General features: G+C 43.0%; 1 protein-coding gene across 7 annotated transcripts in view; it reads right to left on the bottom strand.

Moving 5' to 3' along the window:
* The window catches only part of dlg3 (discs, large homolog 3 (Drosophila)), a 389,240-nt gene that overhangs the window by 168,652 nt on the left and 206,218 nt on the right, over positions 1 to 14,370 (bottom strand). For all 7 annotated transcript variants that reach the window (XM_055643654.1, XM_055643656.1, XM_055643657.1 and 4 more), the window contains 2 exons: positions 8,785 to 8,835; positions 5,410 to 5,534 (listed from right to left, as the gene is read on the bottom strand). In XM_055643654.1, coding sequence (XP_055499629.1) covers positions 5,410 to 5,534; positions 8,785 to 8,835 — 176 coding nt within the window. The remainder of the gene's footprint in view (positions 1 to 5,409; positions 5,535 to 8,784; positions 8,836 to 14,370) is intronic.

Below are 14,370 nucleotides of genomic sequence, written 5' to 3'. Positions count from 1 at the left end.
TGAAGTTCATGGGCACTATGAACTACTCAATAAAGACTGACGGACACTATTGTGTGGACTTACCTTTCAAACAAGAAAGTGTTAGTCTGCCGAATAATTGTCATAAGACAGAGCAACGTACCCAGACTTTGAAACGCAAGTTTGATGAAAATACTAAATTTCATGAAATAAGTATCTCTTTGAAGAATAATTTCTACATGGATGATTGTTTAAAATCCATGTCTACTGAGCAGGAAGCAATTTTACCAGTAGAACATCCGACTTCTCTTTGCAATAAGGGAGGATACACTCTTTCCAAGTGGATCAGCGACAATTGTGAAAGCATTCCACTAGTAATAGAGCCAAAGAAACCAGAGAGTTGGATTTGGACAGAGACAATCTGCCAATGGAAAGAGCATTGGGATGTTACTAATGTTGTACAACTGAAATGTGTTTACACAGAAGAAAATTCTGCGAATGAAGTTTCCAGAGAACTGACAGTGAACCGTTTCTTCAGCAATAAGAGATGGATCAATTAACTAAAATCTCTCTTTTTTTTGATATATGTTAAGCCTTTAAGGCCAGTTTTTGACGTTTATTAACAATTGCCTCGTTATATACTCGGAACAATTAGGAGCCGGTATATAGTGGCCATTTGGCTTGTTTTGCATGTCATTGATGATGGCATGTGCCTTTAAATTTTAGGCTGCCCGTTATATTGTGGTTGGGATTTATGACATATTTTTGGGCGTGTTTTGGGCTATGTAGTTTGCGCAGAAGTTTAAGTGTTAGATTCGTTTGGAGAGACCATGGAGAAGCTTTACCCTTCGACCGTGCGAGGTGTAAAGGAGATCATGCGAAGTGTAATGGAGACACGAGGAGTTTTCTAATGTTTAAAGTGATAAGCTGGAGTTCGATGAAGATTATAGCAACGAGTTGGAAGAAGTTTGGATGTATCTTGCTGTTTTCTATCAACAATAAAGGTTTTATTCATCTGTGTTTTGAAGACCTATCTGTGAAGAAGTTCTGAAGGTCTGTGGGTGAGCTTGCATGCATTTCGAAGACATTCCCCTTAACCATGCTGTCCATTTAGTAGCTAGAGGGTTAATTTCTTGAACGATATAAAAATCGGCCGCTACACTGATCTCTCGGTGGCTCAGCAATTCAACTCCCCCTCCCATTCTGAATCTGATCTTTCTGTCCTGGGCCACCTCCATTGACAGAGTGAGGCCAAGCGCAAATTGGAGAAACAGCATCTCATATTTCGCTTGGGTAGTTTACACCCCAGTGGTATGGACATTGACTTCTCCAATTTAGGATAGTCCTTGCTTTCTCCCTCCTTCCCCTGCCCCTTCCCAGCTCTCCCACAAGCCTACTGTCTCTGCCTCTTTCTTTCTTTTTCCTGACCCCCCCCGACATCAGTCTGAAGAAGGGTCTCAACCCAAAACCTCGCCTACTCCTTCTCTCCATAGATGCTGCCTCACTCGCTGAGTTTTTCAGCATTTTTGTCTAAGGTAGAAATGTCAGATTGTTCGCTATGCTAGGCTGCAACAAATATCCAATAGAACGAAGACAGCAGAGAGCATGCGCCTTATTTCAACAATTCTGAATGTTTCTAACTCTCATCAACAAAGATGAAAAGATAAATTTATATAGTAATTATCTGGCAAACAAGAAACTCCAATATAACGTGAAATATAACTGGAGTTAAAGTGCACACTGAAAGTGGGAGGACTCAAGTAATAGAAGTAAATCAACTACATTGCAGTAACCTTCAAAGCACATGGAGAAGTATGTTCTCCAATCTGATTCTTTTAAGTTCTGGCAGGCTAAGGTAATTGTCTGCTCTATCACTTTAGCTGGGTCATCCTCCAATGCCATTAGGCTGTGGGCTGAGCATCATAAATGTATCTAGAAATCAACTTTCCTGACCCATGTCTCGGAACTACATGAAATTTTGCACAGATTTAGATAAAACATAATTGAGAAGGAAGTCATAACTCGTCAATGCAAAAATTGCACATTAATTAATTAAACTAATTAGAAAATGAGATCAAAAAAGTAAGCGCCATCTAGTGTCCAATGCCCATATTACACCATGGGGAGCCTACTTCCGTGTTGCAGTCTATTTAAACCATATATATATATTACATCATATATATATTACATCATATATATATATATATATAAATATATATGACGTGAATATGACTGTAATCATATTTAATTATGTATAATTTTGAATGAGACTGCCACAGAGGTCCGGCTCCTGAACCAGCCTAATTAATGAATGAGGGGTTCCTGTGGGTTGCCCCATTTACTGAACCCCACTGACCCCAGTGTGCAGAGTGGGGGCTACGGGCATGGTGGGACTGGGCAGCACCAGGATGGGGGAAAGCTAAGGCATCTTCCACTGACAGGAAAATGCCTAACCCTAACCCTAACCCTAACTCGTCCCCTTTCCAGTGCTGCCCACAGCTGGAGCTGGAGCCGCTTTGGGACCGGCTGCGGGCTCCGTACAGCTCGTGCACCTCGGCCAGCATGCCCTACTGGATCATTGTGGTGATCCATGGTGGGAAGCAGCACTGCACCTGTACGCCGCCCGGGCTGCCTTCAACACCATGATAGCGCCAGCTTCGTCAGACCGCCCGCTTGCTCGCTGCAGCACCGACCTACTGACTGCCCGACCGACCCATCGCAGCACCCACCAGCGGACCGACCACTCTCACAACCCCTCGGCGGCCCGACAGCCCGACCGATCCTTCACAGCATCCATCGGCCTACCGACAAGCCTGACCAACAGACTGATGACTGACAGACCGACTAACACACCCTGACCCTGACCCTGACCCTGACCCTAACCCTAATCCTAACCCAAACCCAAGTTCTACATTTGTTATTTATCATTTTTATTTAGCAGTTCACATCATAACTTTATAAAGATAAATCAATTGAAAAACAAAGTTATCAGCAAGGTTAGCATTACCTTTATTCCTTGGAAGCCTTGTTAAGGGCCTGTCCCACTCGCATGCGTCTGGCGCCACCAAACGTGGTCGCTTGAGGCGTACGGGCCGCGCGGGGCCGGTCCCACTTCGAAGCGCGGAGGCTTATGGAGTTGTGCGGGACTGGTCCCAACATCGCATAGGGCTCCGAAAATCCTGCACTGTCCGAACATTTTGCGCGTCAACGGCCTGTCGGCCCGCAGGCGCATTGAGGGCGTACTCAGCATCTTGACGGCGTACGCAGCATCCCGACATCGTACGCAACGTCTTGACGACGTACGCCTAGCGCGTGGCATTGCGCGATGACGTCAACGCCCGGCGTGGCGTTGTGTGATGACGTCACCGCCCGACACCGTGCGACGCCCAAATTCAGTCCGCCCGCCTCCTGCCCAGCTGATTGGTAAGTATGACGCAAATTACGTTACGCGCGAATTTAGCATGTACTTACCGCGAACTTAGCGCGAACTCCGCTTCCGTTTGGTCGCGCCAAACGCATGCAATCGCATGCAAGTGGGACAGGCCCTTTATTGTTTTGATGTAATGACGAGGCAGCCATGATCCCAGGGTCCTCGCTGCCTAGCGACCATAAAACAAAGTGCGGGATTGGTCAATTTGCGTCCGACCTCAATGTCAAGCGTGCATTGATTGGAAAATTTGAAGTTTTTGTCATCTATATTACTAAAAGTCTGTTCTTGACAGGTTTTGGCGATCTGTGCTGCGATTTCCGAGAGAACGCCATCACCTACGGCCGTCATTTTTGGCCACCTCGCTCAGAGCCCCCCTCCGCCGCATGTGTGCCGAGGATTTTTCCAGTCGATGAAAAATGACAGATATTAATGATTTTACAAAATTCCCCATTCTCTCTGCTTCCCCCGCTGGCGGCAGGGAGGATGGACTATAAAACCAGGAAGTGGAGTGCCTCAATTAGTCTGCAAGCTGGAGGAAGGCAGAGGGTCACGTTTCTCTGAACTGTGAATAACACTGAACACATGTCCACACAACTGTGAGTAAGTACCCTTAATGTGATTTGAAAATGAAAATATGGTTACAGTAAAAAAGCACTGCCTGCAAATGGTTGTTTGGGGGGTTTGGGTTGAAATAAAAAGGCACTCTCTCTCCCCCCCCCTCTCCTTTCCCCCTCTCCTCTCCCCCCCCTCTCCTCTCCTCTCCTCTCCTCTCCTCCCCCCCTCTCCTCTCTCCCCTCTCTTTCTCTCCCCCTATCCCCCTCCTCCCCTCCATCCCCTCCCCACCCTCCCTCCCCTAAACCCCCCTCCCCTCCACACACCCCTAACCCCTTCCCTCCAACCCCCCTCCCCACCTCCCCCCCCCCCTCCCCTCACCTCACCCCCCTCTCAGCACACCCCCTCACTCCCCCCCCTCCTCTCTCTCTCCCCCCACTCCTCTCCCTCTCTCTCTTCCCCCATCTCCTCCCCCCCGCCTCAACCCCCTCTCCCCCCCCCCTCTCCTCTCCCCCCCTCTCCTCGCCCCCCCTCTCCTCTTTCTCCCCTCTTTTTCTCCCACTCCTCCCCTCCATCCCCTCCCCCACCATCCCTCCCCTAACCCCCCCTCCCCTCCACACACCCCTACCCCCTTCCCTCCACCCTCCCTGCTCCCCACCTCTCCCCCTGCCCTCACCCTCTCCCCCTCCCCTTTCCCCCCCTCCCCTCACCTCTCTCCCCCCTCTCTCCCCCTCACTCTCTCACCCTCTCTCTCTCTCCTCCCCTCCGCCCCCACCTTTCCCCTCTCACCCCCACCCTCCCTCTTCTCCTCCTCGCCCCCCCCTCTCCCTCTTGCCCCTCTCTCTGTGTCTCTGCCCCTTCTCTCTCTGTCCCTGCTCCTTCTCTCTCTGCCCTCACTCTCTAACCCCGCCCCCCGTCCCTCTCTGACTGCACGTTGGGGGCTATGCATCAGTAGATAGGTTGGTTATGGGGTAAAAGGAGCCAATTAATAATATTAATATAATATCAAGGGGGGTAATTAGCGTGCGTGCGGGGGGGGGGGGGATAGTTAGTGTGAGTGACGCTGCATGCCGCCTCCCCCCCCCCCACAACTGCACGTTGGGGGAACAGACCCAACGGGTCTGCACTTGGACTAGTATTTTTTTTTAAATGTACAGGTTTTGGTCTTGGCGAGTTTCAGGTATGATTTATACATTTTTACACAATATGTTAAAAATTCAGGTAGTTCCATGAGGGGTCATGAACTTGAACGAAAAAGCTCCTCGCCCACAGCCTACAATGAACATTATGATTGAACCCTGCTATATATCAACTACTTGTCACTACCAATTAACCTGCTTCACAAAGGGGCAATACAGAAAGCCAGCCACCAACAGTGGAGATACCTCACAATGCTCAGCCGGTGTGGTATCTTATTCAACAATAAATATACTTGAACAATGCTTTTTTGAAAGTTACTAATTTGTTACCCAAGTCGTCCATCCATCGCGGCGGCCCCACCAGGGATAATTTTGGTAATAAAAATCCCTGGATCATCTGGAATATGGGGATTGTCGATTCCTCCAGCAATGCTAAACCCCAGGCCTGAATTACCCTGCAAAAGGACAGAATTTATCAATTGTTGATTTCAACCAAAAAATAAATCAATGAACTGGCAACAGAACACATCACTCAGTTAAAATTAAATTCAAGTCCTGGTAACTAAGGCCAGCTGAGGCTCAGGATTCAATTCATAGCATCACAGCGGAGCTCAAGGTTTTCTACAATTTTTTATGACCCAGTCCCTGTGACTGAAGATTAGTCGAGAGTTCAGCCCTATTAAACAAGGACTGACAATATTGGCTATCCTTTATTACATTGTGGCACAGACCTTGATTACGTATTGGAAGGCAGTGTCCCACACCATAATGTATTATTGCTAATTCATAGATGGGGGCAAATACATTTATTCCCCATAATCATACGGTATGTTCATTCCACCATTATCATATACACTCGTACTAAGTCAGAAACATTTATACTCGCTAGACACTTGGGTTTACAAAATCATTTTTAGAAAAGGATATAGCCGTACAAAGATTCTCAAACCTACAAATTAATTACTTGGATGGCATTTGGTTTATTTTGAATTAACTTATACTTGGAACATCGTTTAAAAAAACCATCTCTAGAATAAAAACAGCAAATGGGTAAAAAAATACTTAAATTGTTCTCAGTTTATGTAACCTTTAATGTTCATAAATATAAATGACTGTCTGGCATGTTGCATAAACCGAAGAATGTGTAATACTGTGCTGTAATCTGTTTTTGTAAACCTTCTGTAAGCCCTGAAGGTGCTCTTTGCAACAATTAGCAAAAGGGGTACCTGAGCACGATACCTGCTGAGCACTGACTTGTTGAGTCAACATTGAAGTTTCTATATAAAGCAACAGCACATAGATCAAGGAAATGCAGTTTGAAGTGAACTAGGTTGGGATAAATGCCAACTGTGACTTTTAAGTTAGTGACCACATTTAAGCCAGCCACCACATGATGGCTTTGAGATAAATTATTTTGATTTAAGGATTGCTAAGCATCAGATTCAAGATAATTTTCAGTTGCAATGTAGCATTGGGGTTACATTATAACAAAATGCTCTATTATCAGCTCTTTTATATATTTTCCATGGTACAGACTAGGAAAATATGCATTTTCCATAAGGTCTGCTTCTTTACCTTGCTGTTGCAGAGTATATACACACAATATTTAATGTTAGACATGTTCCTGAAATTACTATTGGATGTTCCAGATTACTAAATGACAATGCTGTATGTTTTTTATCCTCGAAATGTGAACTGGTGGACCGTCACTGCAATTATACACAGTGAGATACATGTCTTTCATTACAATTGGGATCTTTTTGCTGGATTGGGATTCAACTCTGATGGAATACGACATATTTTCCACAGATGGAAGCAGTGTGTACGTAATAAAGAAAATACACATCTATTTCCTTCTCTAGCCATAAACTTTGCCTGGGGAATTCCTGGTGCAGATCTGCCACTTAGTTGGGTTCAGTGTAAAAATATAAAATTCAGGTACAGGTGCTAACCTCATAAGCTGAAAAGGAGTGTAACATACTGACGAGAATGTTGCCAGGACTAGAGGGTCAGAGCTACAGGCAGAGCTTGAGTAGGCTGGGATTTCTTGGAGCGCAGGAGGGTGAGGGGTGATCTTATAGAGGTGTATAAGATCATGAGAGGAATAGATCCGGTAGTTGCACAGAGTCTCTTGTCCAGAGTAGGTGAATCGAGGACCAGAGGACATAGGTTTAAGGTGAATGGGTAAAGATTTTATAGGAATCTGAGGGGTGACTTTTTCACACAAAGGTTGGTGGATTCGAGAAGAAATTCTGATTTCACCTGACCAACTGTGGAAGTTATAATATTTCAAATATATTTTGTTTCGCAGTTTGAAATGTTTTACTTTTTTAATGGCAGTTTTATTGTCACCTTGGAAATTTCAAATCTGAATGACAAATGGTTTACTAATCATGAAAGATCGCTACTAAGCCATATAAGATATGGGAAAAGAAAGCCTGCGTTGAAAACGAAACCTGTGAACCTACTGGTAATGGGAAAACATGTGCAAACAATTATAATGTTGAGCCATAAAGAAAATAACCATTGCAAATATATGGGCAGAATGAGTGCAAAGATTCAATAATAACTGCAAGGGCTGGTGATGTCCCTGTTTCTCCAACCTGCAGCACTTGACATGTGAGCATTTGACAAGTGAGAGCCATTCCTAAAATGCATCTTTCCTCTTGCTCTTGGAAATAATCCATTAATCTCTGTAGGTGAGCCTTCCCAGACAGCATGGCATATAGCCAATTTTAAAAGATACAGTGTGATTCCTCCCGCAGAATCTGTTTCAGTTTGCATTGATAGGACTGTAAATCTAAGCATATACCCACAGATGAGAACACTCTCTGAATACTAAGCTCTGGCTGAAGGGTCCAGGTTTGAGTTACTTTGCCACTACGTTTGACATTTAGGAATTGAACAATAGATCTAATCTCCACTAGACCATGAGTATTTCTTTTGCGACTACTATAAGGGGAGAATAGAGGATCTATTTCCCTTGTCAAAATCAATAGGTCAGCAAATGAATGCGTGTGGCAATATTGATTATATCTAAGAGTCAGAAACATGCTTCCATCTATCAATAAAGGCACATATTAGTGGTCACTATGCCCTAACGATTGTGTACTTTCATTTACAACGGAACCATTAATGAACAAAACAGATCTAGAGACAAGAGAGTTGCCTGTGCATCATCCATCTGAGCAGAGCTCTGCAAAGCATTGTTCTTCATTAATCCCATGAATTGTTATATTAAAATTGAATCAGGATATTTGTCTAATACGTGAAAATACACTTTTCAAATAATCAGTAAATGGGCGACTAAATTTGGAGGATTGCTTTCAATCTAGGCGTGAACTTTGTTGTATTTTCATCCTTGAACTCGTTTATATGCCGTGGTCTATTTCCATTTGGATTCAACGTGTAAATGTTCAGTGTGTCCGCCAGCCATTGGGCGGCTCCTGTCTGTCTACCAGTTCGTAGCTAAATGGTGGGAGTTATGTTTTAATGATGTTATCTGTCTGCAAAAGCTTACAGGGTGAACCTGGGGATAGCTGAGTGGCAGGTAAACTGGTTATCTTCAACTGCCCATTGGGTTAAATTTCTGCCAGATGGGCAACAAAAAAAACGCTCCTATAAGAAAGCACTACTATAATCCCATGTGAAAGAAGTGTAACCATTATTATCCAATCACTTGAAGAGCCAAATTACACTACTCACACGTTCCAGGATTATCTCTTCATATTTGTACATTCCATCGCTTCCATTAGCCTAGGAAGGAAATAAATAAATAAGTTTCAACCTTTCAAACAACTAGTCAGTCACATTCCTGAATGTTTTTGAACCGTGGCCATTGTCTGCTGAAAAAAAAAATCAGAATACATTTAAAACTATATGCATTCATCAAATTACAATTATTTTAATTCCTTGTAAATAGGTACCTATCAATTGGGGGGTGGATATTCTTCCAATTGTATTTTTTAGAACATAACATCATAAGAAGAAGCACCAATAAGCCATTTGGCCTCTAGCGTCTGTTCCCCTTTCAATAGCCTCATAGCTGATCTTTTAGTTAAATGCAATTTTCTGCACTAACTCTATATTCCTTGAGTTCCTTAATATTAAAAAAAAACTATTATCTCTGTCTTGAATATGTTCAGTCACTAGTCTCTAAAGCCTTCTTGCAAAAACAATTGCAAGGATTCACTTGTTTTTTCTTATTACCATTCTGTACTGCCAACCATTTACTTTAAGCAAAATGTCCAAACCAAAATAGGCTAGCCATGATCATTATCCATGTGTTTAGCCCAGGGGTGGGGAACCTGCGGTCTCAAGGCCGTATGTGGCCTTCTTGGACATTAAGAGCGGCCTTTTGAATGCATCCAAATTTTGTAGATCAAATCCTTTTATTTTTATTTAAATGTTTTTGTTCATCTTTTATTATTTTTTATTTTAATCTTAAAATGAACGTATTTAAAATACCAAAGAGTAAAAGAAGATTCAACAAAATACGTGCTTTTCAACTATGTACTGCTGCAAATCTACATTCTCCTACCTAACTCAAATCAAGACGCCCTTAAGGTCACAAATGGCGGATACCCATCTAGAAGATCAGCTGAAACTGCGTACCTCCATGTTGCAACCAAATATTCAAATGCTTTCCCACATAAAGCAGTCACAACAAAGTCATTAAAAGCTTAGTTAACTTTAGAATTAACAAAATGTTTTCATTTTCTTGAAGTTAGTACATAGTCGTTAGATTTTTACAAAATAATGTACATTTTGAAGTATATCTAATTGAGGTTTCTTGGATGCGGCCTTATTAGATTACATAGAAACATAGAAAATAGGTGCAGGATGAGGCCATTCGGCTCTTCGAGCCAGCACCGCCTTTCATTGTAATCATGGCTGATCATCCCCTATCAATAACCCGTGCCTGCCTTCTCTCCATATCCTTTGACTCCACTAGCCCCTAGAGCTCTATCTAACTCTCTCTTAAATCCATCCAGTGACTTGGCCTCCACTGCCCTCTGTGGCAGGGAGGCCAAGTCACTAATGCCACATTACAGCTAACGTAATGTGGCATTCCTACACAAAAAGGTTCCCCACCCCGGGTTTAGCCTTTTCAGTCCTGCAAGAATATTGTAAATATCAATGAGATCAATCTTTTCTTATAGCTAACTTTGTTCACCAGACCAGGATCACTTCTCCTGTTTTTTTGTGCCTAAAAAGGAATACTATTTATTCATAATCTATTCTATTAATTCTTTAAATGTTAGCCATTGTTTACCATCAAACCTTTACCATATTTTCCAGACTACCATGGCAAAGCTATATCTCATACCAATATTGTATGCTTTGTTTCGATTTAAGACAGTAGTTTCATATTAGTATGGTGGCGCAGCAGTAGAGTTGCTGCCTTACAGTCCAGAGAGCCACATTCGATCCTGACTATGGATCAGGATCATGGAGAAAACGTGTTCGGCACGGACTAGAAGGGTCGAGATGGCCTGTTTCTGTGCTGTAGTTGTTATATGTTATATGGTTATATATGGATGCTGTCTGTACTTGCACTATGCACTAGTGCACTATGTAGGCACAATGTTTGTGTTAATCCTGGCCAGATTGGACAGGCTAGGACTTTAAAATGGGCTAAAAGCTTCAGGGCTGCTGGGAATTTTGGTCAGTTTGGAAGTGCTCTCTGCAGAACTGGGACAAGCTGTGGAGTGGTGCCAGTTTGTCTAGAGCCCAGATCCAAGCAGCAGGAAAAGAATAAGAACATCTGCAGACCCTGTCAATTAGGTGCAAAATGTATAAAATGGATTGGATGACTGCAAACCAGCCATACACCTTGTAAATACACCTTGTAAATAATGTTGCAGAGTTCTACTTTGCCGAGTGTTGATTGGATGAGGTATTGAGCCTTGTCTGGTTTTCTTGCAGATCAGGGTAAATGTTGCTATGTTTGCTTCCTTGAGAAGCCCTATTTGAATACAATGTATTAGCTGCTGTATTATTGGGTTAGGGAAATGTCTGTTATGTATGGGGTTAATCGATATCCATAATTGGATTGTTAAGAGACCACCCCCATGTGGTTCGGACCCTCAAGGTCCCGGGACCTATAAAAGTCCGCTGCTGCGAGGTCCCGCATCGATCTTCTGGGAGAGCGCTTAGGACTGCGTGACCTTCTGGAGTCTCTCTGTTTGAGCGAGGCCTAGAGGGCTTGATCAGGCAAATACAAAGATTGAACCCGTGTTGGTTAGGTACAGCGGTGGGAACTGTAATTGTGGTTTGTTAACATAAAGATTAGTTGATCAAGTGCTTGATTCAGTGGTTTTTGACTGAAACTAGACTGGGGGATAGCTTAGAATGAGCAATTTACAATTGTATGTTCTCCCGGTGATTTTGTAGGTTTTGCTCCCGCACTGAAAGAAGTACAGGTTTGTAGGTTAATTGGCTTTGGTAAAGATTGTAATTGTCCCTATTGTGAATATAGTGCTAGTGTAAGTTATTCGCTGGTCTGCGCAGACTCGGTCGGCCAAAGGGCCCGTTTCCACGCTGTATCTCTAAACTAAATTATTTTCAGTAAAATTCTATCATGTGATGGCCATGTTTCCCAAAAGGCCTCTTAACCTCTAGATTATTAACAAACCTTTTATTATCACACATCAGACTTAGCCTGTTGGTTCCTCTACATATTAATCTAGGAACAATTTCATACACACTATAAATTCATTCATTACATTATTATTACTAATTCGCTTTGTGTAATCAACATGTAGATTACAATCTTTCGTGATTATAAAAGTACATTAATGTTTATTTCTTGATTTATACTATGCCCTACATTATGAATTCTGCTTGGGGGAGTTGATCATTGCAAGTACAAAAGATAATGTGAGTTGACATTGACCTAGTTGACTTTTCCTTGGTCAGATTGACAGCCAGAGCAAACTCTAGACACTATTGTCGGGGAAGAAAAAGAGTGTGGAATTATGTACTTTACGTAAAACAATTGGGAATTATTGTTACAAAGTCCAACAAAGAAATGAAATAAGATTTGGATCCACCAACATTTTCTTACTTCTGTAGAGGTACAATTATTCAAAATAAGACATATAAAATATATATATGTATGGTATCAATGTATAATGGTCATGTTACTGGACCTTTTACCTGGAGACATGAGTTTGTATTCCACCAGCACGGCCAGTGAATTTAACTAAAAGCAAGTACAGTAACCTTCGTTATCACAGATCTTGGTGGAGGTGGGGCAAATGGTATTCGTTATTATCGATTGTCCGCTATAATCGAGAGTAATAATTTTTATTGTATATGTAGCGGGGGGAAAAACAATTGCAGTTGCTGGTTAATACACAAAAGGACACAAAGTGCTGGAGTAACTCAGCATGTCAGGGAGCATCTCTGGAGAACATGGATAGGTAATCAGTCACTGAAAGTAAGCATGGCAGTCACTGAAAGTAAGCTTGCAGGTACGGTAGGCAGTGAAGAAAGCCAATGGCTTTCATTGCAAGAGGATTTGAGTTTAGGAACAAGGAGGTCATACTGTAATTGTACAGGGCCCTGGTGAGACCGCACCTGGAGTATTGTGTGCAATTTTGGTCTCCTAATTTGAGGAAGGACATTACTGCTATAGAGGGAGTGCAGCGTAGGTTCACCAGGTTAATTCCCAGGATGGTGGAACTGATGTATGATGAAAGAATGGGTTGACTGGACTTGTATTCGCTGGAATTTATAAGGATGAGAGAAACATAAAATTCTTAAACGATTGGACAGGCTAAATGCAGGAAAAATGTTCCCAGCGTTGGGGGAGTCCAGAACCAGGGGTCACAGTTTAAGAATAAGGGGTAGGCCATTTAGGACTGAGATGAGGAAAACCTTTTCACTCAGAGAGTTGTGAATCTGTGGAATTATCTGCCATAGAAGGCAGTGGAGGCCAATTCACTGAATGTTTTCAAGCAGAGTTAGAATTAGCTCTTAGGGTTAAGGGAATCAAGGGATATGGGGACAAAGCCGGAACAGGGTATTGATTTTGGATGATCAGCCATGATCATGATGAATGGCGGTGCCGGCTCGAAGGGCCAAATGGCCTACTCCTGCACCTATTTTCTATGTTTCTAGATAACGTTTCACGTCTAGATCCTTCTTCAGTCTCAATCCGGAACTGGGTCTGGATTCCAGGTGAGTTGACAGCCCTAGTCCTTTGACAGCCAGGGGAGAGGCGAGGATCAGCGGAGTCAATGGTCATGGCCCATGGGCGGCCACAGTGCAGGTAAGGGTCGAGGGTGGTGGTAGCAGAATGGTAGTGGCAAGTCTACCAAGGAAGCAGTGTAGGCCGGCGGTGGCGGCAGAATGCCCGGCTGGGGAGGCGGTGTGGAGGCACCCGGCGTTGCAAGCAGCCGGGTGACATGGGGGCAGTTGTTGGTAGGTTGTCCAATAGAACTGAAAACCATTATAAAGAAGTCTGTTACAACAAAGGTTTGTTGTAATTGTTAGAAATGCTGGTATCACATGTAGTGACTGTAAAACCACAGGATCATTGTAAAAGCGTGTCTGATTCACTAATGTCCTGCAAGGGAGAATACCTAACGTTGGTTAGCGCTTTGCGACTCAGGCTCACACCATTGTTATTGACTTTTAATAGCTCCGTGAAATGCCCTAACCAGCCACTCACTTAATAATCGAGGAGGGACGAATAATAAATGCTTAATAATACCCACGTCCTTTGGTAGTGACAGAAGGAGCCTAATCTACGATTTGCTGCAAGATATTGGTGTTGGCAATGGTGCCACCACAGTGACCCCCCCTAGTAATTTAATAACATCATCAAGTAAGCCACAGCACAAGGAGACCACTACAGGTTGAAACATCTATATTTCACATTTTGACTGACCTTAACCTTCTGATGAGCAATAGCACGATCGTGACATAAATAGTCAGAAGATACTACAACATTCTTAACACCCTTTTCTTCTACTAAAAACATAATCTAGAAATGATTGACAAAAATTGTATCGATTTTCATCCTATATCAGTTACACACATTGAAGCATTAATTTTCAGTCATATTTCATAATACAGGATATTTATACTTCTGTTTATTCTTTAAAGATATGTTTCCAGAATCATCAAAGATGAACTACCAAAAGAAAAGGTAGTCTCCGCCTCTGATCTCTTAACCCTCACACCAGGGAGCTCCAGGTGTTAACCACGTAGAAACTAATGGAAAGAGTAATGCCCCTGTCCCACTTAGGAAACCTGAATGGAAACCTCTGGAGACTTTGC

This window comes from Leucoraja erinacea, chromosome 12 (assembly GCF_028641065.1).
Source record: "Leucoraja erinacea ecotype New England chromosome 12, Leri_hhj_1, whole genome shotgun sequence".
Taxonomy (NCBI): domain Eukaryota; kingdom Metazoa; phylum Chordata; class Chondrichthyes; order Rajiformes; family Rajidae; genus Leucoraja; species Leucoraja erinaceus.
The sequence above is the reverse complement of the archived record's forward strand: the minus strand, read 5'-3'. Positions and strand labels throughout refer to the sequence as shown.